Source organism: Saccopteryx bilineata, chromosome 3 (assembly GCF_036850765.1).
Source record: "Saccopteryx bilineata isolate mSacBil1 chromosome 3, mSacBil1_pri_phased_curated, whole genome shotgun sequence".
NCBI classification, from domain to species: domain Eukaryota; kingdom Metazoa; phylum Chordata; class Mammalia; order Chiroptera; family Emballonuridae; genus Saccopteryx; species Saccopteryx bilineata.
In genome coordinates, this window is record NC_089492.1 from 191,061,885 (window position 1) to 191,088,947 (window position 27,063).

The 27,063-nt window shown below is 39.3% G+C and overlaps 2 protein-coding genes across 4 annotated transcripts in view; one reads left to right on the forward strand and one right to left on the reverse strand.

Moving 5' to 3' along the window:
• Positions 1-9,787, reverse strand: part of CAGE1 (cancer antigen 1) — a 59,246-nt gene extending 49,459 nt beyond the window's left edge. Inside the window, exons 1-5 of the mRNA XM_066266512.1 lie at positions 9,498-9,787; positions 9,114-9,388; positions 6,454-6,677; positions 4,341-4,416; positions 2,741-3,169 (exon numbers count right to left, since the gene is read on the reverse strand). Coding sequence (XP_066122609.1) covers positions 2,741-3,169; positions 4,341-4,416; positions 6,454-6,677; positions 9,114-9,388; positions 9,498-9,787 — 1,294 coding nt within the window. The remainder of the gene's footprint in view (positions 1-2,740; positions 3,170-4,340; positions 4,417-6,453; positions 6,678-9,113; positions 9,389-9,497) is intronic.
• The window catches only part of RIOK1 (RIO kinase 1), a 33,423-nt gene continuing 15,931 nt past the window's right edge, over positions 9,572-27,063 (forward strand). Inside the window, exons 1-10 of one of the 3 annotated variants that reach the window (XM_066268448.1) lie at positions 9,572-9,856; positions 12,855-13,053; positions 13,828-13,869; positions 19,097-19,187; positions 20,283-20,352; positions 21,515-21,557; positions 24,106-24,198; positions 25,254-25,366; positions 25,468-25,548; positions 26,603-26,689. In XM_066268448.1, coding sequence (XP_066124545.1) covers positions 9,786-9,856; positions 12,855-13,053; positions 13,828-13,869; positions 19,097-19,187; positions 20,283-20,352; positions 21,515-21,557; positions 24,106-24,198; positions 25,254-25,366; positions 25,468-25,548; positions 26,603-26,689 — 890 coding nt within the window. In that variant the 5' untranslated portion in view covers positions 9,572-9,785. The remainder of the gene's footprint in view (positions 9,857-12,854; positions 13,054-13,827; positions 13,870-19,096; positions 19,188-20,282; positions 20,353-21,514; positions 21,558-24,105; positions 24,199-25,253; positions 25,367-25,467; positions 25,549-26,602; positions 26,690-27,063) is intronic. The other 2 variants (XM_066268450.1, XM_066268451.1) reach the window with 2 other exon arrangements.

The window sequence follows — 27,063 nt, forward strand, 5'->3', positions numbered from 1 at the left end:
TTCCGAAGCTGGAAACGGGGAGAGACAGTCAGACAGACTCCCGCATGCGCCCGACCGGGGTCCACCCGGCACGCCCACTAGGGGGCGACGCTCTGCCCACCAGGGGGCAATGCTCTGCCCCTCTGGGGCGTCGCTCTGTCGCCACCAGAGCCACTCTAGCGCCTGGGGCAGAGGCCAAGGAGCCATCCCCAGTGCCCGGGCCATCTTTGCTCCAATGGAGCCTTGGCTGCGGGAGGGGAAGAGAGAGACAGAGAGGATTCTCACCATTTTTTTTATGATGCAAACTTTTCTGGACACATAGAACATACTTTGATTTCACATGAATAAAAAAAATTTATGAATTACCCTACAGTCCATGAGGCTTTTTTCAAATACTTTTTTTATTCCTCATTAAATCATTACCTTAATGTACTATGACTCTTATGAACATTAGAATGCCAGATGAACATGTCTTGTAATTGATTTCTGTTCACAATACAGGTTTTGGGGGGTTTAAAAAAGGAAAGTAAGTGGCATTAAAACAAAGTTGAAATAAATATGACATAAAACCCAGTAAAAAATATCTGTATGAGTGGGCTGCATGACTTTCTAGAATTTAGATATTGGACCTCTGTATTTTAATGTTTCTTCATTGTAGTAGAATAAAGACAACTATCCTTACTGAAGCCTACAAGGTCCTACATCTGACCTTGATATTTGACCCATGTTACCTCTCCACCCTCATCTACTACATCCCTCTTGCTTCTTCCAACCAGCAATCTTGGGATTCCTTCAAGACCTACCGGGACCATGCTCCCTGAAGCCACAGGTTTTTTTTGTTGTTGTTGTTGTTTTTAGATTTTATTTATTCATTTTCAGAGAGTGCAGAGAGAGAGAGAGAGAGAGGGAGAGAGAGAGAAAGGGGAGGAGCAGGAAATATCAACTACTCCCATATCTGCCTTGATCAGGCAAGCCCAGGGCTTTGAATTGGTGACCTCAGCATTCCAGGTCAACACTTTATCCAGTGCGCCACCACAGGTCAGGCATCGAAGCCACAGGTGTTTTTGCACACGTCACTTCTGCATGGAATGCTCTCCCATGCCCGGTGACTTAATTAACTCCTACTCATTTTTCAGAGGTCAGCTCAATTCCCACTACATCAGGGAAGCCTTCTCCAAACTCCCGGATCAGGGCAGTAAGACAACCATCTTACTTTTATTTGCAACACTAATCATTACTGCAAGTTTATATGTAACTTTCTATAATATTATATACATTTTACATATACTTTATATGTAATTTTTATTCACAACACTTACTATAGTTGAAAATTATGTTTATTTGTGTGATTTTTTATTAATGTCTACTTCGTCTACTAGGATGGGATGACAAAATCCAGATTTTTTTAACCTTTATATATCCAACATATAGCACAGGGCCTAGTGCATAGTATATGCCTGAGAGTATTTATTGACAGAATGAATAAATGACTAAATACAATGGAAATAGTAAGGAAGAACCTTGGAAAATCCTGATTAAACAGATTTTTAAAATGTTATTTTCAAGAAACTAACATAGGGGAATAAAGTCCACTTTTTTTTTTTTTTTTCATTTTTCCGAAGCTGGAAACGGGGAGGCAGTCAGACAGACTCCCACATGTGCCCGACCGGGATCCACCTGGCATGCCCACCAGGGGGCAATGCTTTGCCCCTCTGGGGCGTCGCTCTGTTGCGTCCAGAGCCATTCTAGCGCCTGAGGCAGAGGCCACAGAGCCATCCCCAGCGCCCGGGCCATCTTTGCTCCAATGGAGCCTTGCTGCGGGAGGGGAAGAGAGAGACAGAGAGGAAGGAGAGGGGAAGGGGTGGAGAAGCAAATGGGTGCCTCTCCTGTGTGCCCTGGCCAGGAATCGAACCCGGGACTCCTGCACGCCGGGCCGACACTCTACCGCTGAGCCAACCGGCCAGGGCCAAAGTCCACTTTTAAATGCTGCTTTAAAATAAATAACAAAAAAAAACTAGTCATACTTGCAAATTAAATATAATAATCATAGCTTTTCTCATCAAACTCACAATGAAATGGTATTATTTGTTCTATTCTTTAATTATTTCTACTTGTCCATACAATGCTTAAAATTTTTTTTTTTTGTTCGGAGCACATTGCATTTACACTGTTAGCATGTTCAGTGCTCTTAGGATATTACATGCATGCCTAGGATTAATAAACCAAAAGACAAGTTAATGTTTTCACTTTGGTAAAAAATATCAGTTTTGCTTGTCAGTAGAGATCCCACATGATAGAAAAAATTGTAAGTTTTCACTGTCAAATAATTTAATACTCCCGTACTGCTTCTTAATGTAAACTGAATTCTAGCCAATTTAATTCACCAAATATAAAAGCTTGCCATAGTCAAGGCACCATGTAGATGCTAAGATGCACAAAAGCAGTAGAGACAGAGCCCTAATCCTCAAAGAAATTATCATTTGGTAAAGCTAATCCCCAAGTATGGACTTGGTTTTATTAGAAAAATCTGTTTCTAAATCAATCAACATCTAGGAAGGCTTTTTCTCCATGAGAGAATCAATGTCTCTTATGTTGACTAAAAAATTTATCACTTGGAAAAGTATCAGATTATATACTTAAAAAAACAACACATCCTTCAATAACTACATCAAAAATCTTACCTCCTTTGTTTTATAATTAGCTCTCAAATTATACAGGTTAAAGCTATTCTCTTCGTAAAATGGGTTTTCAACATCATTGTGCACATATTCCATACACAAGAAGCTTTCAGGTTGACTAGGGCTGAGGGCAGATTCTTTGACAGTGTTTTTAGCCAGTGACATTTCCGTTAATTTCAACATCTCTCTAGGTGGGCTTCTAGGAGGCTGTCTGACATTTTCATGAGCAAGTTGGTCTTCATCTGTGGAAGTGCTAGTTCCCAATGAATTTTCTTCTTTAAATGAATCTTCCTTTATATTGTTGTCTTTTGCATAATTATATACATAACTTTGCAATTCTGGCTTCTCTGTGTAAGGCGAGCTGCCTGGCAGATTTTGAAATGTTATCATTTCATCATTAAATGCTTCCCTCTGATGAAATTTGCAAATGGGTTCACACTGTCTGAAGGAAGAAATGCTAGTGTCAACTGGCCAAGTTAGCACATCCTGTGAATAATTTCCATTGCTGAAATCTCATTAGAAAGAGAGAAAAAAAATAAGAATTAGCTGACCATAAATTTGTGTTGTTTTATTAACACAAAATAAAACATTAGAGCCTTTTAAGAATTCTTTCTTTTCTTCTGTCTTTCCTTTTCTTTTTTTCTAGTGTGTGAAGGGGAGATAGTGCGACAGATTCCTGCATGCACCTCAACTGGGATCTACCCAGCAATTCCTGTCTAGGGCCAGTGCTCCAAACAATTGAGCTATTTTCAGTGCTTGAGCCAACAGAGCTATTCTTAGTGCCTGGGGCCAATACTTGAACCAATCAAGGCACTGGCTATAGGAGGGAAAGAGGGAGAGAAGGGGGAGAGGGTAAAGGAGAGAGGCAGACGGGCACTTCTCTTGTGTGACCTGACCAGGAAATCAAAACTGAGATGTCCATATGCCAGGGTGACGTTCTATCCACTGAGCCAACTGGCCAGGGCCAAGAATTATATATATTTTAACCTTTTACACTTGAGTGAATTTTAGCACGGCTTGTGCTAGCAAATAAAACAAAGTAACTTTTTACACAAGGGGAAAAGTTTTCAAATGATTGTTCTGGTCAAATACCATTACAACGAAGTCCAAGATATCTTCAAAATTCTTTTGTTGTACTGTAATTTTAAAATGTTTTAATTATAAAATATTCAAAAGAATAAAAAAGCACAGTGAATAATATATAGCAAACACACATACAGTTGTTTAATCTTACAGAAATCCCATGAAGTCAGTATTGTCATTATCCTTGTTTTACAGATAAGGAAATTTGACATCTTGGGGATGTCATATCACTTGCCTGACATCACAGTGCTGGTAAAAGTCTAGAATACAACTTCTAAATGGTATGCTATATACAGTTTCTCAATATGACAAATAACCCAGGTTTAATACATTTTTAATAATCAGAAGCAAAAAGGGCAAAACAGAAAATGTTGTAAAATTGATTCCTTCCTTCTAAATGCCTTTCTCTTTCCCCAGAGATGATCACTATTACTGAAACCAGTATGTATTCCTTCTTCCTATCCATATTTTTCTTTTACTATTCATTTTTTGTGTCCTATAATAAGAATAATAGTGTGGTATTGTGCTAGGCATTTCATATACATTATCACATATAATCCATTTAGTTTGTTTGTATATTGCCAACGAAGAGATACTCACCACCTAACATGCTATAAGTTTCTTCAGGAAGTGTGAGGTTAGACTCATTTTCCCTTTTTACATTCTTTATTTCATTCTGTATTAATAATAAAAATGTGTTAATATTAATACTTCAAACATCATAAGCCTCTTGGAAAGGTATTTGTGCACTGCTATGTAATTTTTGTTAGTATCTTTTATTGCATGGGTAGACAGTGTTTTCTAGTATATCCCCCCACTGTATATTTGAGCTCCCTTTTAGTAAAATCATGCTAATAAAGTTACAATATTAAATGAGAGTTAAACAGTTTGCTACTTTAATACTTTGGGGGGGTTTTGGTAAATCAAATCATATTCCTACAAACCTATATATTTCTTTTTTTTTTTTTTTTTTTAAAGATTTATTTATTTCTTTTTTTTACAGAGACAGAGAGAGAGTCAGAGAGAGGGATAGACAGGGACAGACAGACAGAAACGGAGAGATGAGAAGCAGTCAATCATCAGTTTCTCATTGCGCATGGCGACACCTTAGTTGTTCATTGATTGCTTTCTCATATGTGCCTTGACCACAGACCTTCAGCAGACCGAGTAACCCCTTGCTGGAGCCAGCAACCTTGGGTCCAAGCTGGTGAGCTTTTTGCTCAAACCCGAATAGCCCACGCTCAAGCTGACAACCTTGGGGTCTCGAACCTGGGTCTTCAGCATCCCAGTCCGACGCTCTATCCACTGCGCCACCGCCTGGTCAGGCAACCTATATATTTGTTATTGATAATTCCTTGATGTTTGTTAAATCTGGTCTATTCAACATTGGCGTAGTTGTTATGTTTTTCAATGTTGGCTATATAAAACAGGTATCTAGTAATAAGGTTATATCTGAATCCAGTAAATAGAAATCTATAAAAATTCATGTAGGGCTTATCCTCAAAGTTACTTTATTTATTTATTTTTTTGTGACAGTGACAGAGAGAGAGAGAGGACAGGTAAGGACAGACAGACAGGAAGGGAGAAAGATGAGAAGCATCAATTCTTTGTTGTGGCACCTTAGTTGTTCATTGACTGCTTTCTCATATGTGCCTTTACCCGAGTGGCTACAGCAGACTGAGTGACCCTGTATTCAAGCCAGTGACCTTGGGGTTTCGAACCTGGGTCCTCCACATCCCAGTTCTATGCTCTATCCACTGTGTCACCGCCTGGTCAGGTTCAAAGTTACTTTAATGTTACCTAAGATAAAGGTTTATTAAGTAAATTAAAAGTATAAATAAGATAGTACAAAAACTATTTTAAATGTTTTAGAAAAACATTGGTTTAATAATGAATAGTAAATCAAGTATGTGGACCTAAATGATGCTCAAAAAAAGTTCTTATTTTATTAGTCAGCTGGTTACAAATTTCTATTCAATATGTTTTTTATAGCATTGTTGCATTTATTGAATATACCTGAAATACAACAGAAACTGAGTTGTATAATTGTCTGTTTTTTGGACCTGTTGCTAACTCAGACCATTCTTCCTAATTAGATTTTCAAAGTATCAGAAATATACTTGCAAAATAAAATAACACTAGTCATATGTATTGATGTTATATTTACACAAACTTCTTAGGACTCCACCACTCATTAAATTTCAGAGATCACCTCTAACTCTTATTTTACATATTACTGTTTTTAGATAAAATATGCCTTTTGTTCCTGTATCTATAAATTTTCTATAAAGAAATCCAAGAAACCCAAGAGGGAGGATCTCTTTACATAAATAATTTAAGTCATTCTTTCTTTACAATTCGGTACATACTAACTTGGACCCTAATTTACACCATAATACTGTGAACAAATTTTTTCAAAATGAAAATAGACCAGATGTCAGGCATCTGGTGTTCTTGTCTTGCCTTTGTTGAGTTGTTGTGGCCATGTCCTCTGGCTATATCATGGGACTTCATGAACAGGCTAAAAAGAATCAGTTTTAACTCTTATTTGTAAAATTCTACCTTTCTTGAAAATCAGTTCTATTATTCTCTCTTCTATGCCTCCACTGGAGATTCCTTTATTATTCCTCATATTTTTGAAGACATTTTCATATGGAATATATTATAAACACTAATACACCTGTATCTCCCGGAACTTACAAGCAATGCACACCTGAAGCAAGGGCAAGTCTGAAGTAGTACTGCTTGTTGCCATGTACAACGGAGAATCTGAGTGGGGCAGGTCTTGACAAAGACTGCTGAAATTCATGGTATTTGCTTCTGACATGGTTTCTAATTTTTCATGAGAAGCATTCACTTCAAAATATACAGAATTGGAAAGTGATACCCAAACTTTTTGATAGTTCTTGTTCCTAACTGTTGAAGGATAGAAAGCTTCTTTAAAAAAAAAAAAATTTAAGATTAGCATATGCAAACAAAAAGCTTCCCCCCCAATCCCTCTGCACATTAAGAAAGCAGTTCATGATCCTAAATTTTAAAATGTCATTTGTCAAGTCATTGGAAAAATAAAAATTTTAGTCTGAGTATACCATGACAACTTAGCATGGTAGTAAATACTAACTTGGACAAAAGAAAATCAGTATGTGTGGCTACTACCCAATAATTACCTAATAGACTTGGGACCCAGAAGGTGAAGGGATGTCTTAAGTTGCTTAATCAACAGATATTTGCAAAATATTATCAGAGACCTATCAGTTCCCACCAAACGCTGTACTTCTACTTACTTGATACTTGCTGTTTGAATATCACTTATCAAGTCAAATTCAACATTGTCAGATTCAGGGTCTGAAAACTTAACATTCTTCTACTTCATTGTCTATGAGCTATTTAGTTACCAACATTTGCCTATTTAACCTTTAAAAGTGATTTTCAGGCCCTGGCCTGTTGGCTCCGTGGTAGAGCGTCGGCCTGGCGTGCATAAGTCCCGGGCTCGATTCTGGCCAGGGCACACAGGAGAGGCGCCCATCTGCTTCTCCACCCCTCCCCCTCTCCTTCCTCTCTGTCTCTCTCTTCCCCTCCCGCAGCCAAGGCTCCATTAGAGCAAACGATGGCCCGGGCGCTGAGGATGGCTCCTTGGCCTCTGCCCCAGGTGCTAGAGTGGCTCTAGTCGGGACAGAGCAACGCCCGGATGGGCAGAGCATCGCCCCCTGCTGGGCGTGCCGGGTGGATCCCGGTGCGGCGCATGCGGGAGTCTGTCTGTCTCTCCCTGTTTCCAGCTTCAGAAAAAAAAAAAAAAGAAAAAAAAAAGAAAAAAAATCTTAAAAGTGATTTTCATAACTCAAGCTTTCTTTCTAGTCCTTAGGTTATCACACTGGTCCACATGTTAGTGATATATCAGGTCTGTTAGGGGATGGGGATGGAAAGGCTGTCTTACCACCCTGACTTCAAACTCTTCTGCTTGACTCTGATGTTTTCCATAGCCTGAACCACTTTACCTAGCCAGTATTCCTCTGCTCTAGTTAAGGTCATGCTCACTTCCCTGCAAATAGGCCATGCCCCTAACCACTTCAGTAGTCTGACCTGGCGAGTACTTCTCTCTCCTAAAACCTTCCTATCTATCCATTCACCTATTTTTTAAATTCCTACAAGGTCTTTAGTCTCAATCTCTCACACAATTCAGTAAGTATGCATTTTACTGTTTTAGTCTTAACCATTGTTTCAAGGTGTATTTGTATTTATAGATTATATATTCTGAGAGAAGAGTCTATTTATGGTTTTTCAATACAACCCAGAGCAAACAGATCAGTGTTGTTCAAAGTAAATATTTAATAAATCCTACAAATTATTTACTCCTATTAAACCTTCTCAATCTACAGTTACTACCCATTTGCCTGGATTATTTTATTGAGGCTTATTATTTTTTTCAAGCTTAATAACTAACTTATTGAGGATTCATAAGTTAATTGAATTAATTAATTTATAAATAACTTATTAATAGATTAATAACTAACTTATTGAGGATTATTATTTTTTTCAAGCTTATGTTATCCTTGGATTAAGTATAAAAAAGCCACCGATCCTAGCAGGCTAGTCAGGATTGGTGAATGGTCCAACTTCATGGTCAACTTCTCCCTATTTTATAAACATATAAATGCTGCCTAGGTTGTGGTGAATGCAGTTTGAAGAACCCTTGTTTTGTTTTCCAGATGCAGAAAACGCACGGCCCTCATTTGTCAAGGAACTGCGGAGGCGGCCCCCTAAAAGGCTGGGTTACCTCTCCCCCTACCTCCACCGGTTCGCCTTGCCCTCCTGCCAGCCCCTCCGGCTTGCCGGCTCCTTTCTTCTTCCCGTCGAGGCCTTATTTCTTAAACTGGTGAACCCACAACTTCCAATTACACTTTTACAACTATGTTAATGAAGTACAATCTGCCAATTTATTTTAAGTTAAGCCTACTTTCTCCATCTTTCATTCTCACCCTACCAGTTGTTAGACTTTTAAAATGCTTATTCAAATGTTTCCATAGGTATTCCAGAGACCCTCTAAAGCTGTTTCAAGATAGGCGTTAAAAGGACCACTCGATCTCGTGGAAGTACCTAGGGGCGCCAGCCGGTGCACCTGCGCCCGCGTTCTCCGCCCCACCTCCCAGGCCCCGGCGCCAGCGGGCGGGCGGGGTGCACACGAAATACATAAGTTATGCAGGAAAAAAAAAGGGGTGTCACTGGAGTTGCTGGTCAAAGCTCTTCAAGTTTTAAGTTCTATGACAAACTTTCTAAAAACACTTAACTCATTTTCAAATCAAAACAATGCACCAAACTCTTTTAAACTGCGAAAGTTTGCTCACTTCCAGGGTCCATGCAGTTTCATGCATTCACCGTAAGGATTTCGTGCTTCCACCCACCGCATGGGTTTTGCGGGAGGGGCAACACTTTTCAACCACTTCCACGGACTGCTATTAGACTCGCAGTTGGGATACAGGCGCGACGGAACGTTCCCGTGTGACGTCCGCTGCCTCCATCCGCGCAGCCAGTCTCCGTGGGGAACCAAGCACGCCAGACTTCCGTACTCCCAGCGGCGCGCCCTGGGGGCCTTCGAAGTAACGTGGGTGTGAGTGCCCGGTCTGAACAACCCGTAGGCTGACTGGCGGGGCCTTGTATGAGAGAAACACAAAGCAGGGTGCAGACACTGAAAGCTCGGCGTGGACCTACGGGCCCAGGATCACCGAAGGAAACGACCTAAGTTCACGTAACGCTTCCCACCTTCCCTCTCGCGCACCGTCTGGCAGAAGACCCAGGCACTCAGAAAGGCGCAGGGGCGGGACTTCCGGAAAACGCAATTTCCGGTATCGGCTGAGTTTCCGGTCGGGCGGGTTCCCGCCAGTAGATTTTAATTCCTCAAAGCATGTGGTGCACTCCTTGGGCATAGGGTCTCCGGCGCGGTCAGCGAGGCGGGCATCGCGTAGACGCCGTGAGGTTGAACCGTTTCTGTGTGGGTCCTGGTCCAGTTCAGGCGGCCTCTGGTGGCGCGAAAGCTCTACGCGTTCCGTCATGGACTACCGGCGCCTGCTGATGAGTCGGGTGGTCCCCGGGCAGTTTGACGACGCAGACACCTCCGACAGGTAGAAGGCGGCCAGTTACACCGACTCCGTTGGGATTTTGCTCGCTACCGCCGCCGCTCTCTTGGGGAGTTAATGAGAGGGAGGCCGGTAGTTCATCGCTCTGGGTCTCTCTTTGCAGCCTTTCGCGTCTTTCTCCATCCCAGCCAGGACTTTGGTCCCAGTTTACGGCTGCTAATGAAAGCCACTCGTCAAGGAGTTGAGGGTTCCAAGGTTGGATAGCGTCGCTGAGAGGCCAGGTTGAGAACAGTGATTCGGAAATACGAGTTTTGCGCTTTAAGTATGTTCAGCGTTTAGAAAGACGTGAGCACCTAGTAAGTGCCAAGTTCTATCCTTAGCGCTGGGGACAGTGACGAGCAAGACAAACTAAGTCCTGTCATCGAATTTTACCTTCCATTTGAGAGGGAGGGAGGGCAGACAGTTAAGTACATAGAGATAGTTAAAAAGCCAACAACAAAAAACAGATAAGAATGTATACTATGCAAAAAATGTCAGTTGAGAGACTAAGTTATGATTTGGTCAGGGAGGGGTTAAGTTCGGATCTCAACGACGAGAATAAGTTAATCTTAGGAAGGAGAGAGAGAACCAGCCACCGGGAAGAGGGGACAGCAAGTGCTAAGTCTGAGCAGTGGCATCCCTCCTGGTTGTGAAAGGAAGATATAAAGGCAGTTGTGCCTAGAGCACAGTGCAGGTAGTTGAGAAGATGAGTGAGAAGTGGTAATGATATGAAAGTGAGAAGGGGTCATATCTTTTAAATCCTTACAAGTGATGGTAAGGAGTTGAGATATTCCAGGTATTACAGAAAGCCATAGGAGGGATTTAACGGGAATGACATCATCTGATTTATGACTTAAAGGAATCACTATGCTATGGAGAAGATAGTTTTGGAAGGCAGAGTGGAAGCAGTACAAAAGTAGTAAAATAATTTGTTTCAGAGATGATGTACTAGGGATATGTTTTGGAGTTAGAAGTGACAATTTGGTGGTAGATTGGATACGGGGTATGAGGCAAAAGGAATTATAAGGATAACTTCTACATAAAAGCAAAATGGAACAATTATTTTAGAATTCCAAGAAAATGGTTTTTACTTTGTTTACAGTAAGATTTCATTGCATTTAAAATTATTATTGAAGATTTTTTAGTATATATATATGTTGATTGCTTTCTACATATCAGATTTAATCTTGGTAGAGGTACATTGGTAAACACCACTCTGACAGAGTTTGCACTGTGGCAGGGAAACATATTAAATAATTAGACAAATGATTTGTATTATAATTGGACAAGTAGTACAAAGAAGAAATGGATGAAGAACAAAGAAGGCTTTGATGAACAAGTGATAGTAAGCTAATACTGGAAGGATAAGTAGGGTTTAGCCAGAGAAATGGGAAGGACATTCCTGATTTATGTTTACTCAGGAGCATACAAAAGGCCTTAGGGAAGAAGTTAAGGGGAAAGAAGAAACACAGCCAGTGTGACAAGTGAATAGTAGAAGGTAGTGAGTGTGCACTGGTTTACATCCATCACTGAATACTGTATATATAAACCAATGGACTTTTTTCTCCCTTCCTCCATGACTTCAAACAATTTCTGAAGACATTTTTGTCACAACTGGGGATGCTGGTGCACTAGTGGTATTTGTTAGGTAGAAGTCAGAGATGCTGCTAAAAATTCTACAAGGCACAAGATAACCTTTCATAACAAAAATTTGTCTAGCTGAGGTTGAGAAGCCCCAGTATTATTGAAGGTATAATTTTAAATGCCACTCTAGGTTATTAGTAAATGAAGATCGATTTATGCATTATCTTTATGAAATTCTAGTAAATAGATGTTTAATGCTTATTTGCTCTGTGGAGATTTGAAGCCCTGTAAACTATGGCTAATTAATAAGTTGGTTGATAATCTGAATTTATTTAAACTCAATCTGACTTTTTAAACTGGTAGTACGTATTATCAATTGTTTTATAAGGTTTCTATCCCTGTTCTTTACAGGAGAGGTCAAAACTGGTAGTACCTCTGTTGAATCTGACTTGCAGACATGTTTTGTTTGGTGCACACAGTGTTTTGTTAAAATTGACTATGCCAGTTAAGTGGGAGTTTTACATAAAAACCCATATTCCTGGCCCAGGTTGATTGCTCAGTGGTACAGCATCGGCCCTATGTGTGGAAGTCCCAGGTTTGATTCCTGGCCAGGGCACACAGAAAAAGCACCCATCTGCTTCTCTACCCTCCCCCCTCTCCTTTCTCTCTGTCTCTCTCTTCCCCTCCTGCAGCCAAGGCTCCATTGGAGCAAAGTTGGCCCAGGCACTGAGGATGGTTCCATGGCCTCCGCCTCAGGCGCTGTAATGCCTCTGGTTGCAACAAAGCAATGCCCCAGATAGGCAGAGCATTGCCCCCTAGTGAGCATGCCAAGTGGATCCTGGTCAGGTGCATGCAGGAGTATGTCTCTCTGCCTCCCAGCTTCTCACTTCAGAAAAATACAAAAAAAAAAAAACAAACCCCATATTCCTGGCTTCTCTTTAAAAATTAAGAAGATATATTAATGCTGCGTCTGAATTCTCACATGATGAAAACAGACCCTTTCTCTATTCTGTGCCTGTTCTCTGGGTTTTACAATCCCTACTTCTGTTTAATTATATCCAGCCTACTTTCCTTTTTGTGGTGCTTGGATTCACCATTCCTTCCCTTCATGAACAAGGGTCTGGAGTACTGATCCGAGCCAGTTCATTCAGCAGAGAAGACAGCAATATAAATTCTAATTTAAGACAGTTGTGGATTTAACACCTAATGTACTTCTTGAGTAGGACCTCGAGAATAAGCAAACAGCTGGAAAAGAGCTCTGAAAAACAGGAGAATTTTGTATCAAGATTGAGTTGATTGGTAGATATGTTGTAAGGGAACCTTTTAAATTTGTTACTAGATTTGTTCTATTGTATTGTGAACAAATACATATATAAGTCCAACTTGAGTATATGTAAACATGCTAAAACGTTATTTCTAGTGAAAACATTGACTTGAAGACAGTCAAAGAGGAGGATGACATTCTGTTAGAAGACTTTCAAAATAATGTGCATGAGAAGATGGATAATGAGGTAGAAGATGAGGAGGAGGGTTATGATGATGATGATGATTGGGACTGGGATGATGAAGTTGGAAAACTCACCAAGGCTTATATTTTGAATGGAGGAAGTAACCCACAGGTATTTTACAAGTCATTTTATGTATGTTTATGTTATTTGCTTATGCCTTCTTATCTATTAAGTTATTTTTGAGGGTATGCTTCTGTTATTTTTATTGAATTTATTGTGGTGACATTGAATAATAAAATTATAGCCTGACCAGGCGGTGGCGCAGTGGATAGAGCGTTGGACTGGGATGCGGAAGGACCCAGGTTCGAGACCCTGAGATCGCCAGCTTGAGTGCGGGCTCATCTGGTTTGAGCAAAAGGCTCACCAGCTTGGACCCAAGGTCGCTGGCTTGAGCAAGGGGTTACTCGGTCTGCTGAAGGCCCACGGTCAAGGCACATATGAGAAAGCAATCAATGAACAACTAAGGTGTTGCAATGAAAAACTGATGATTGATGCTTCTCATCTCTTTCTGTTCCTGTCTGTCTGTACCTCTCTATCCCTCTTTCTGACTCTCGCTCTGTCTCTGAAAAAAATAAATAAATAGAAATTAAAAAAAATTATATAGGTTTCAGGTGTACAATTCTATAATACATCATCTGTGTATTGTATTGTGTGTTCACCAGCAGGTCAAATCTCCTTCCATGATCTTTTATCCCACCTTTATCCTCTTCTACCTCCTCCCACCCCCTTTCCCCTCTGGTAATCACCATACTGTTGTATCTGTGAGGCTTTTACTTTATTGCTTATTTCTCTACCTTTTTTCACCCAGCCCCTCAACCTCCTCCTCTCTGGCAGCTGTTAGTCTGTTCTCTGTATCTGTGAGTCTGTTTCTATTTTGTTTTTTAGTTTATAATAATGCTCTCAGGTCCATCCATGCTGCTGCAAAAGGTAAGATTTCCTTTTTTATGGCCAAGTAGTAGTCACTTGTGTATTTATCCCCTCGTTTACTGATGGGCACTTGGGCAGCTTGTATATCTTGGCTATTGTAAATAATGTAATGAATATTGGGGTGCATATATTCTTTCAAATCGGTGTTTCAGGTTTCTTTGTATATATTCCCAGAAGTGGAATTGCTTGGTCATAAGGCATTGTCATTTTTAATTTTTTGAGGAAAATTAATACTGCTTTCCACAGTGCCTGCAGCACTCTGCATTCCCACTAACAGTGTACGAGGATTTCCTTCTCTCCACATCCTCCGAAACACTTGTTTGTTGATTTATTTATTTTTAAAATTTTTTTTAAATTTTATTTATTGATTTTACAGAGAGAGGAGGGGAGAGAATAAGAAGTATCAAGTCATAGTTGCTTCACTGTAGTTGTTCATTGATTGCTTGTTGTATGTGCCTTGACCGGGCAATGCGCCCAGGGTTTCAAACCAGTGACCTCAGTGTTCCAAGTCAATGCTTTATCCACTGCGCCACCACAGGTCAGGCTGTTTGTTGATTTATTGATGATAGCTATTCTTTTTATTTTTTAAGTGAGGGAAGGAGAAATAGTGAGACAGACTTCTGCATGTGCCCTGACCAGGATCCATCTGGCAACCCCTGTCTAGGGTAGATGCTGAAATCAAATGAGCTATCCTCAGCAACTGAGGCCAAAGCTCAAACCAATCAATCCACTGGCTGCAGGAGAAAGGGGAGAGAAGGAGGAATGGGTGGAGAGAGAAACAGTCGCTTCTCTTACATGCCTTGACCGGGAACTAAACCCGAACATTTATATGCTGGGCCAATGCTCTGTCCACTGAGCAAAATGGCCATGGCTGATGATAACTATTCTGACAGATGAAAGGTGATATCTCATTGTGGCTTTAATTTGCATTTCTCTGATGATTAGTGATGTTGTGCATCTATTCATATGTCTGTTGTATGTCCTTTTTGGAGAAATGTCCTTTGGCTATTTTTAAATTGGATTGGTTTTCTGTGTGTTGAGTTGTATAAGTTCTTTATAAATGTTGGATATTAACTCCTTATGAGATGTATCATTGGCAAATATATTCTGCCATTCAGTGGATTGTCTTTTCATTTATTAATAGTTGGAAATTTAAGATATAAATTTGAGTTCATAAACTAAAAATAATTTGAGTTGGTTCTTTTTTTTTTTTTTGACAGAGATTGGGAGAGTCAGAGAGAGGGACAGATAGGGACAGACAGACAGGAAGGGAGAGAGATGAGAAGCATCAATTCTTCATTGCCATATCTTAATTGTTCATTGATTGCTTGTTCATTGATTGCTTTCTTATATGTGTCATGACCAGGGGCTTGGGGGGGGGGTGACCCCTTTGCTCAAGCCAGTGACCTGGGTTCAAGCCAGCAACCATGGGGGCATATCTATGATCGCATGTTCAAGCCAGCAACCCTGCGCTCAAGCTGGTGAGCCCGCTCTCGAGGCACAGACCTCGGGGTTTCTAGCCTGGGTCTTTAGCGTCCCAGTTCAATGCTAGCCTTTGCGTGACCGTCTGGTCAGGCAATTTGAGTTTATTCTTGTGTGTGGTGTAAGAAGATGGTCCAGTTTTATTTTTGTGCACATTGTTCCAATTTTCCCAACACCCTTTATTGAATAGACTGTCTTTACCCATTGTATGGTCTTGCCTCCTTCCTCAAATATTAATTGACCACAAAGGTGTGGGTTTCTGGGCTCTCAATTCTGTTTTATTGGTACATATATCTTTTTTTTTTTTGTATTTTTCTGAAGCTGGAAATGGGGAGGCAGTCAGACAGACTCCTGCATGTGCCCGACCGGGATCCACCCGGCACGTCCACCAGGGGGCGATGCTTTGCCCATCCGGGGTGTCACTCTGTTGCGACCAGAGCCACTCTAGCGCTTGAGGCAGAGGCCATGGAGCCATCCCCAGCACCCGGGCCATCTTTGCTCCAATGGAGCCTCAGCTGCGGGAGGGGAAGAGAGAGACAGAGAGGAAGGAGAGGGGAAGGGGTGAAAAAGCAAATGGATGCTTCTCCTGTGTGCCCTGGCCAGGAATCGAATCCGGGACTCCTGCACGCCAGGCCGACGCTCTACCACTGAGCCATATATCTTTTTTTTTATGCCAGTACTATGCATTTTGGTTACTATGGCTTTATTGTATAGTTTGATGTGAGGTAGCATGATTCCTCCAATGTTGTTCTTCTTTCTCAAGATTGCTGTTCTATACAAATTTTTGGAATATTTGTGCTAGTTCTGTGAAATATGTCTTTGGTAACTTGACAGGAATTGAGTCTATATATTGCTTTGGGCAGTATGGATATTTTGAATTTTCTGTCATTTAAATTCCAAATTTCCATGTGATTGAGATTGCTTTCTGGAGATTATCCCTTTTCTTTCTGCACTGCATGTCTTTCTTCGTTACTCAAGGTCTTAGAAGGAGTTTTCTCTACCTAGATGGCGTTTGAGAGTGATATTGCACTTGCAAGAGGTTTTTCTATTATTTTTCAGCAGGTGGCGCTTGACTACAAGTTTTAACTTTGTGAAATCCCTGGCTGCCCCCACCCCTCACCCCAACTGTGCTATGAGCTGTGATGATTGGTGGTGGTGGTGGTGGGGCGCAGGCTTGATGACTTTCATCTTTGTTCTTCCTCCTGGTAGTGGCGATCTTGGGCTTCCATGTGTTCTTTAGGGGAAACAGTGGTTCTGCAGAGTTAGTTCTAGGATATGCCACTGAAACTCTCTGCACACCATGAAGTGAGACAGGATCTGGGAGTTTGGAGGGCCTGTGGCATGTTTATATATATATCCCTTCTCTGTCCCCAATGCAGACTGTGAGATCCCCAGCAGTATCTTAGAGAGTATCGTCTTCTCTCTTTCCCTGCACTGAGCGGCTGATCTAGTTTTGTACTTTTAAGAAAATACCCTCTCCCAATTTCTTCACTCTCCCCAGAAGAAAGAAACCCAGACATATCAGTTGTCTCCCCTCCCTAGAGTCCCGCTGCAAGTGCTCAGTTTCAGGGCTGCGTGCTTATCTCTCTCTCTCTCTCTCTCTCTCTCTCTCTCTCACACACACACACACACACACACACACACACACACACCCCATTACTCCCTGTCCACCTTTAGTTTGAATGCCTAGATCTTTCAGGCCATCCTATAAGCCCAGCTGGGGTTCCTTCACTGAGTTTAAATTGTTGAAATTTCAAGGGGAGAAATCAAGGGTATCTCTCATGCCACCATTGCTCTGACATCACTCAAACATTTCTTTGAAAATTAAAACAGGTAAATTGTGGACTAGAATGCATGAATTTTAAAAATAACCTAAGAATGGCCTGGCTAAGGTTGGCTCAGTGGTCGAATGTTGGCCTGGTGTGTGGAAGTCCCCGGTTCCATTCCCAGTCAGGGCACACAGGAGAAGTGCCCATTTGCCTCTCCACCCCTCCACTTGCCGTTCTCTCTCTCTCTCTTCTCCTCCAGCAGCCATGGCTCAAATGGTTCAAGCAAGTTGGCCCTGGGTGCTGAGGATGCCTCCATGGCCTGCCTTAGGTGCTAAAATAGATCAATTGCCTGAGCTATGGAATAGTGGCCCTAGATGGGCAGAGCATTGCCCAGTAGGGGGCTTGCCGAGTGGATCCTGGTCAGGGTGCGTGCAGGCGTTTGTCTCCCTCTCTCTCTGCCTCTCACTTAATAATAAAAAAAAGGTTTTAAAAATAATTGAAGAAATTTCTCACTTGTGGTTTTGTTTTGGTAACTTTTTCATTGATTCATAGGTGACACATTTAGCAATTTTGACATAGAGTGTAGTTGGTTTTAATAAAGCCAGGGGAAAAAGTTATGTGCTGAAATGTTAACTGTTATTTTTGGGCACTGGGATTATAGGTGATTAAAATTTTACCTGTGTTTTCTACTGTGAACTTGTATTATTGTAATTTAAAATTTATCTTTAAAGTTATGTTTAATAGAACAGTTTTATGTAAACAAGAAACAATTTAGCAACCAAATTCCCAGCTTAGATAGCAGGATTGAAGCAGTATTTGTTACAGGCCCTTTTCATGTATGCCGTACTTGATTCTCTTATTTATGGGTTCAGGACGTCACCTCCCCTTCTCTTTTTGCCATTATTTCAGTTTGTGCATAGCAGCAGTCTAAGTGCTAAGCCTCATTTTATTAAATTTTATTTATTTATTTAGATTTTATTTATTGATTTTTAGAGAGAGGGAAGAGAGGAAGAAAGGGAGATTGAGAAAGAGGAGAGAGAAGCAGGAAGGATCTACTTGGCAATAGTTGCTTTCTGTATATGCTTTGACTGGGCAAACCCAGGGATTTGAACCAGCAACCTCAGGGTTCCAGGTTGATGCTTTATCCACTGCACCACCATTGGTCAGGCACTAAGCCTCGTTTGTAATCTTTTCTTTTTCTGAGATACTAGGTCCCAGTTTATTATTGGTCCTGGCTCTTTATTTACTTTGGGTGTAAATGAACATTTTCAAGTTTTAGAACTATAATCCAGGCACATTAGAAAAATGCATTAAGTGCTAATAATGTATTTGTAATAATGAAGAATATGTTGTAAACAGATTTTTTAAAAACCTGCCCAGCCTGACCTGTGGTGGTGTAGTGGATAAAGTGTTGACCTGGAATGCTGAGATTGTCGGTTCAAAACCCCAGGCTTGCCTGGTCAAGGCACATACAGGAAGCAACTACTATGAGTTGATGCTTCCTGCTTCTCCCCCTCTTCTCTTTCTCTCTCTCCCCTCTCTAAAATGAATAATTAAAAGACCCCAGTTATTCAGACTGCATAATTTTAGCCTGTGATTTTAATCTTCTGTTTCAAATGCCTTTTTCGAAAATTTGAGCATTTTTTATTGATTCTTACCTCTCCTTATCTTTTCAACCACTGGCCCACCAGATACTTCATGCTAGTCTGTGGAAGAGTTAGCTACCCTGATGTTGTATGAAATTTATAGTCTATAATCATTGATTCTATAATCTTCATACAACGTCAGGGTGGTTAACTCCTTCGTGGACCAGTACCGGTCTTCAGACAGACAGTTGAAAACCACTGTTTTATGTACTCCTTTAAATATTGATGCTTTAATAGTTACCAGCGAACTATGGGAGAAAACATTTGATGATGAGCCTTAGGTTTGTATTTATAATTATTGCCTTAAATTCTGGAACTCATTTCTTCTAGGCAAATCGACAACCTTCCAACTCTAATTCAGCCAGAATGTCTACTCCAGCAGACAAGGTCTTACGGAAATTTGAAAATAAAATTAATTTAGGTGAGTTCGTAAAATCCATTTTCTCATTGGGCTGTGAAGAAATTCTTCAAAAACACATGAAGTGTTATAAATTTTATTGGATCAAGAAATGAATATATACATTGTTACAGGAAACATGCAGATACTCCAGTACTTTCTGCCTTTTGTAAAGTGCATTTCCACCAATGGAAAGTTGGTTTTGCATCTCATTTGCATAGTCAAACAACTTTCTTTAACTTGTCATTGCTTTTCTGATATTCTTGTTTAATAAAAAAAATCAAATGCTTTTTTTATTTCATATTCATTTTGAAATATCCTCTAATTTTGTGAGCAGTATATTTAAAATGCCTTTGTTTCAAGAGGAAAGACTTTAGCTTATGCTTTTTTAGTTGTTTTCTTGCCCATTGTACAAATACAAAGGTACTGATGTAGTCATGTTTTTGTCTGTTTGTATTAAATTTTGTAGTTGGAATATCTCATAATAGTTTTTTAAAAATGCTAGCACATTGAATATCATTACATTTCGTTTGCCAGAGATACTTTATGTAGACATAAATCATTTAGTGAGCTGCTGAATGTAAGGAATCAGAATGTTTTGAGCTACCACCTCTTGAAAAATGCAAGGTCTTTTTCTTTTAGGCATTGATTTGTTACAAACCTAGCAGTGTCTTATATCCTGTGATTACCTATCATGGACATATGATTTGAAATGAAATTGAAACTTGGGATTTAGGCAGTTACATTGTATTAGTTGTACAAAATATTAAGTATCTGAAATTCAACATATGCAGAGGTAGTATTTTTGTGAGGTTTCTTCTAGATTTCTATGGCTCAAAAATTGCAGCTGTTGTGATGAAAGTGACACTCATTATTAAGGAAACAGTTTAGTGCTTACCTTTAAAAACGAACATTTTTCATTACTAGAATATATTCTATGTATAATAAAATATTTAGAAAATAGAAAAGGAAGAAGGGAGAAGTATTTTATTCAGAAAGACTATATGTTCTGTGTATAATAAAGATTTAGAAAATGGGAAGGAAGAGCGGAGGAGTATTCAGAAAGAATATCTTTCTCTTACATGCTGTTTACATTGCCGATTTTTTTCCTTTTTTTAGAGAAGTTAAATGTTACTGATTCTGTCATAAATAAAGTCATCGAAAAGTCTAGACAGAAAGAAGCAGATATGTAAGTAATATTTTAACTATAAAACATGGCTGATAGTGGCTAATTCTAAACAAATTAGAGTCTTGATTGTAATTCTTTTGCAAAGGATTTGTTTTGGGGTTTGTTTTTGGGGTTTTTTTTTTAGTTTAAATGAGGGTAGCCTGTGGCTTTGTAAACTGAAAATATTAAATGAGTTTTCTTAAGAAAAAGATGCTAAAACTCTATAATCTTGTGAAATTCACAAATGTGTCCTTAGAATAGTGTTTGTAAATTTGTTTAAATATTTAAATTGTTAAAACATTGAATTTTTAGCATAAAAATGCTCCCCTTTTAGAATTTATTAAAAATTGTTCCCTTTCCTGATATATTTTTAAAAAATCAAGGGAAGATTTAAAACTAAATAAGGATATAACTGAAAACATTACATTTACACTTCTGTTCTCAAAACCAGCTGTTTAATTAAGATCTGGCTAATTTATATATGCTATTAACTCTTAAGACATTAACAGTGTATTATAGAAAGTGACACTAAGATTATACAACTAAAAACTAGTATTTTTTCTGGTTTATTGCTGTCTAAGCAGTACTATGGTAACTTTCAGAGAAACACTGTAGTCATTTGTTATTTCATTGAAGTGTCTGAAACTTTGTGTTTGAATCTTTATTACTTTAGCTAAGTGTGCTAATTGAGTCACTTAGTGTGTGACCTGAAGCTAATCAGAGTTTGCATTTCAATACAAAACAAAGTAACTGTCTTGAAAGGTTGTTTTGATTCTAAAGAGGAGGAAGCCTTATAAATTGACTTTAGTTCTCTACTGATAGAATCATTAAAATTTGAAGGCCCGTAGACTTGATCTTTTCTTTCTCACAGCATAGTTCACTTTTACCCCACTTGTTCTTTTTGTTTAATGCTTCTAAAATATGGATAGTTTTTTTTTTACACTGCAGATATAAACTCCTTTTGCTCTAGGGAACTAAATTGCTTTTATTAAGGGGAAATGAAAAGGAGTGTCACTGAGTGATGAAACTACAATGAGCTCATGAAATTCGTTATTACAGAAACCACCTGCTCAGAAATTTTGTAGAATGATATACATGTAGAAACTTTATTTTGGCTTCTCTGACTGAATTTTGAATGTCTGCTCTACCTTTTTTTTTTTTTTTTTTTTTTTTTTTTTGTTAGGTATCGCATCAAAGATAAGGCAGACAGAGCAACTGTAGAACAGGTACAATTTAAATGTGTTACAAGTTCTTGTTTTAAGGTAGCATTTTTTCTCCTTGAATTATAGTTTGCTTTCATCCTTCTTGCTTAATGCTGTTATCTAAAATTAGTCCTGTATAAAATTATCCCTTAATAGTTTTGAGTTCAGAGTCTACATTTTGCTTTAATTATAATAGAACTGTTTTTCTCTGTGATTTACTGTTTTTTATTTTAAATTGAATTTATTAGGGTGATCTTGGTTAAAAACATTACAGAGGTTCCAAGTGTATCATTTCATCATACATCATCTGTACACTGCACTGCACGTTCACCATGTAACGGAACTACTGTGTTAATAGACCAATTAGTCATGCCTGCTCTGTGTCCCTGCATAGCCACCATTCAGCGCTTTCATCTTCTAGGGGGAAACAGAATTGATTGTAAAACCAGGGATCTTTTGTCTTAAACAAGGTCTGAAGGAATTTTATGAACTTTCTCAGAAGATAGGTTGGGTATCTGCTACAAAGTAGGGTGGGTGGTAGTGTGTGTGTGTCCATATGTATGAGCATGAGAGAGAGAGAGAGAGAGAGAGAGAGAGAGAGAGAGAGAGAGGGAGGATGCCTTAAAATTTTCAATTAGAAATCCTTTATTAATGGTTTAGAAATTATGCTTATTTTAGTCTTTATATTCAAAAATGGGGAAAAGTTAGCCCCCAGTTTTCCCAGGTGTAGAGAGTTGTGATTGGATGTTAACATTGATCCAGATTTTGATGTGAACAAAATGATAAAAAGGGTCAGAACATTGCTACTGTATAACCTACCACCCTCTCTCCACCTATACACATATGTAGAGACACATTTTGCAGAGTGTCCTCTTTGATTCAAGACGTAAGTACTCTTTTTACTATTTAGCTCAGCCCTCCAAGGAGTAACACCTAACCTGAGTTCACATATAGGCAGGAACAGGTCTGGGATCTTTGTCTTCGTTGTTCTCTAATTTATTTTGTGTGATTTCTTTTTGTGATTGAAAACAAAGTGTAGTCCAGCTCAGACGGATGAGGCAGCTTTAATTTTCAAAAATCCTAAAATAACTCAGGCAGAAAATCCTTTCTTTTTCTTTTTTTAAATTAATTTCGAGTGACAGTATGTAACTTGAGTTTTAAGCTGTCTTTATAAAACACATTTGTAAGCTTATGCTTGTATCATATTTCTCTTTCTCTATTTTGTTGTTCAGCCTTTTTGGCATGTTGCTCCTTTCAGTCCCCTAACTTGGCTGCCTACAGTTTGGCAGAAGCACAGGTCTCTATCTAGATGCATGGGATTTGCCTGTGTAGTAGAGGAGGAAAGTTAGCTCTTTATTGCCTTTTCATTTGCTTTTCTTTCATTCTCTTCAGTTGCCATGCTGGTAGTTTGGGTTTTAGTCCTGCAGTCTTTTAAGGTTATTTAGTTTCTATTAACATAGGTTTCTGGTCTGACTGCAGACACCTCACTGAAGGGTAGACCTACAGTCTTCCTGGTTAGATTTCTGGTCTGACCGCAGACCCCTCATTGACGGATAGACTTAGAGTAGACCTAGTTAGATTTGGCCACCTGACATCGTCTCACTTGTGAAGTTGAAGGGGCTGCCTGAGCCACGAGGAGAGTGGAGGGGCGATCGTGGGCATCCCTTGAAATTACATGTAAATACGTGGCTGCTTCAGTTTCTGACACGGATAGGAGCAGGCTTTAATTAATTGCCTTCTCTTTGTTAAAGAGGATTTTGGGGTCTTTTTAAGTCAAAGTTGACTACTTTGACTTTGATTTGAAGGAGACCCTTTCCTGGATAATCTCATCTGTAGCGAGGGGCTGCAAACTCCTGTAAAGGGCTAAAGAATAAATACTTTGAGCTTTGTGGTTCATGGTTCCTTTTTAGTTTTTTAACAACTATTTTGAAATGTAAACACCATTTTTAGCTTGCAGGCTGTAGAAAAATAGGCTATGGCCTGGATTTGACTCCTGAGTGGCAGGATACTGACCCCTGGTTTAAGAGGGCGGCTGAGCCCTGGAAGTGTGGCTCTGAACTGAGGGGTGTCGTAAATGGAAATGCACCCTGGAATTGGAAGACTCAGGGCAAAAAACAGAGTGTTAGCTCTCTTACTAATAACTTTTCCTATATTGATAACATGTTGAAATGATAGTATATTGGGTTAAATATAATATATTAAAACCAATTTTATCGGTTATTTTTTACAGTTTTTAATGTGTTGACTAGAAAATGTGAAATTGCATATATAGTTTGTGTTATATTTCTATTAGCGGGTGTTAGTGCAGAGTCGATTTCTGCTTCTGTTAGACTTGATAGCCTTTTTTTTTGTGACTGAACTTGTTGGGTTATTGTCTCTCTGGTTCCCTTGGCCTTCATCTCTTATTCTTTACTAAAAATTAGAATGAATATAACACCATAATAGTGATTCATTTAGCCACCAGGATTATACTGTACAGCTAAGCTTTTCATTGTATTAATTGTCACATTCTTCAGTGAGAAATATTTGGTACTGCCTTTCTAAACTTTCTGTTTTTTGCATTTCTTTTTAGGTGTTGGATCCCAGAACACGAATGATACTATTCAAGATGTTGACTAGAGGAATCATATCAGAGATAAATGGCTGCATTAGCACAGGAAAAGAAGTGAGTTTTTCTTTGGATGCATGATTGTTTTCATGTTTTCTTATTTCAGATAACAAATGAAACTAAGGTACTTCGTAAATAAAATGAACCTTAAAAAAAAAACATACACAAGTCAGGATAATTTCATCACTGTTTATTGATGTTTATAGCTAGGCAGGATGCTGTGCTCACTGGTGCCTTTTCACTGCTGTTTCTTCACATGCCGTTGGGTCCAGGTGGCGATGCTCAGCAGCAAGCCTAGGTAGTCAGGTTGCTACAGGCTGAGTCCTCAACAAGTAGTTACTAATAGGGGCAGGGGGGTTATGGTTCAGTTTCTGTGAGTCAGCTGATGTTTTTTCTCCTTTTTTTTTCTTCATATATGGAAATGAAGAAAGAAAAACATTTTTTTAAATCCTGTGAGAGACAGATAGACAGGGACAGACAGACAAGATGGGAGAAAGATGAGAAGCATCACTTTTTGTTGCAGCACCTTAGTTTTTTATTGATTGTTTTCTCATACGTGCCTTGACCGAGGGGCTCCAGCTGAGCCAGTGACCTTTGGACTCAAACTGGTGAGCCTGCGCTCAGGTAGATGAGCCCACACTCAAGCTGGTAACCTCAGGACCTCACACCTGGGTCCTCTGGGTCCCAGGCTGACACTCTGTTCACTGTGCCACTGCCTGGTCATACCAAACACAGTCTTTTTAAATTAGAGAGTCATTCTTTGGAAAGCAGTTTTTAGTAAAATTCAGTTTATAAATGATGAGCTGTGAGAATGTCCTCAAGTATTTTCCACATGCTTGAAATATAAAAATGTTTTAAGCTGCTTCTTACATGTATTTAAGTTAGATTTTACTATATATGTAATTTGGAGATATGTTTACTGTATCTTGTGGTATGAGGTTTTATATTTTAATTCATATCTTCAAGATGATGGTGTTCCTTATGCATGTTATTTCAGTTCACTTTTTCTTTTTTTAACTTTTGAGGATAGAATCAAATAGATTGAAAAAGTAAAATAATGTTTGTAGTTATTTAACACTGACTTAATTTTCTTTGGTTTTGACTTAAAATAGGCTAATGTATACCATGCTAGCACAACAAATGGAGAGAGTAGAGCTATCAAAATTTATAAAACTTCTATTTTGATGTTCAAAGATCGGGACAAGTATGTAAGTGGGGAATTCAGGTGAGCTCAGATTCCCCCCCCCCCCAATTGGCTTAATTTCTATATCCTAAAAAATGGAAACTGGAATTGGATGATGCAAATACATTTTTTCTTTGTTCCAGATTTCGTCATGGCTATTGTAAAGGAAATCCCAGAAAAATGGTGAAAACTTGGGCAGAAAAAGAGATGAGGAACTTGATCAGGTGACTGTCTGGGGTGTGTGTCTGTCTGTGTCCTGCACACTGGCTTCGGCTGTTTTCTACGAGCAGATCTTAAGCATGGAAGTTACTCTAATCAGGTGGTGAGAATGATGCATCATTTTAAAATAGGTTTTAGAGTTTTAGAGAGTTTTATTAGGTCCAAAACTCTTCTATCAGTTTCCTTTTCTTATTTCAGTTCAATTTTGGACACATTTATGTATTTTCTGAGCTGACACTTTATATGCTTTACACAGGTGCCATACACTGGCTATTTTAGTGATAAGCAGGTATTAATGCTTGTTTGGAAAGCCCTGAAACCTGCGTGTGCTCTATTAGCTATTATGTATGAGTCCAACTGTTTTTACTAATCCTTGTTCAGGCTGGTCAACTTGGAAAGATCATGGCAGATATATCTGCTGTATTTTGTCAACTCTTAAGACTTGCATATTTTTTTCAGCTTAACATCTCTGGAATTGGATTGGATGTTAGAAGCTATGGGACATTGTAGTTGAATTGCCAGTGTTTTGTCATTCTTGGTGTTACATGATGGTGCCACTTAAAATCATGGGTGTTTTATAGTTTTTGAAATACAGTAATGAAATTGAGAGGCCCTGGTGCTGTTTCTGAACACCAGTATTAATCCTGTGCACTGTAGCTGTTGTAATTTATTTATTTATTTTTTTACAGGGACAGAGAGAGGGATAGATAGGGACAGACAGACAGGAACGGAGAGAGATGAGAAGCATCAATCATCAGTTTTTCCTTGCAACACCTTAGTTGTTCATTGATTGCTTTCTCATATGTGCCTTGACTGGGGGCTGTAGCTGACCGAGTAACCCCTTGCTCAAGCCAGCAACCTTGGGTCCAAGCTGGTGATCTTTGCTCAAACCAGATGAGCCTGCACTTAAGCTGGCGACCTCGGGGTCTCAAACCTGGGTCCTCTGTATCCCAGTCCGACACTCTATCCACTGCGCCACTGCCTGGTCAGGCTGTTGTAATTTGTTTTAGATACTGTTTCGACTTTTCATTTGTCCTTTTATCTGCTTTAATATCACAGGCTAAATACCGCAGGAGTCCCGTGCCCAGAACCTATCCTATTAAGAAGTCATGTTCTTGTCATGGGTTTCATTGGTAAAGAAGACATGTGAGTATGTGGAAGACCTCTAATAATTACGTGCTCAGAGTTGTATTTTTATGTGCTTTGAATTAGCAGTACACGGATATTTCTCATTCAAGTAGCTTGTTCCATCTTAGAATATTTTTTATGACTCTTTTCAACTGTATTAGTGCATAGAGTAATTATTTATTTATTTATTTTATTTACTTATTTTTTACAGAGACAGAGAGTGAGTCAGAGAGAGGGATAGACAGGGACAGACAGACAGGAACAGAGAGATGAGAAGCATCAATCATTAGTTTTTCATTGCGCGTTGCAACACCTTAGTTGTTCATTGATTGCTTTCTCATATGTGCCTTGACTGCGGGCCTTCAGCAGACCAAGTAACCCCGTGCTCGAGC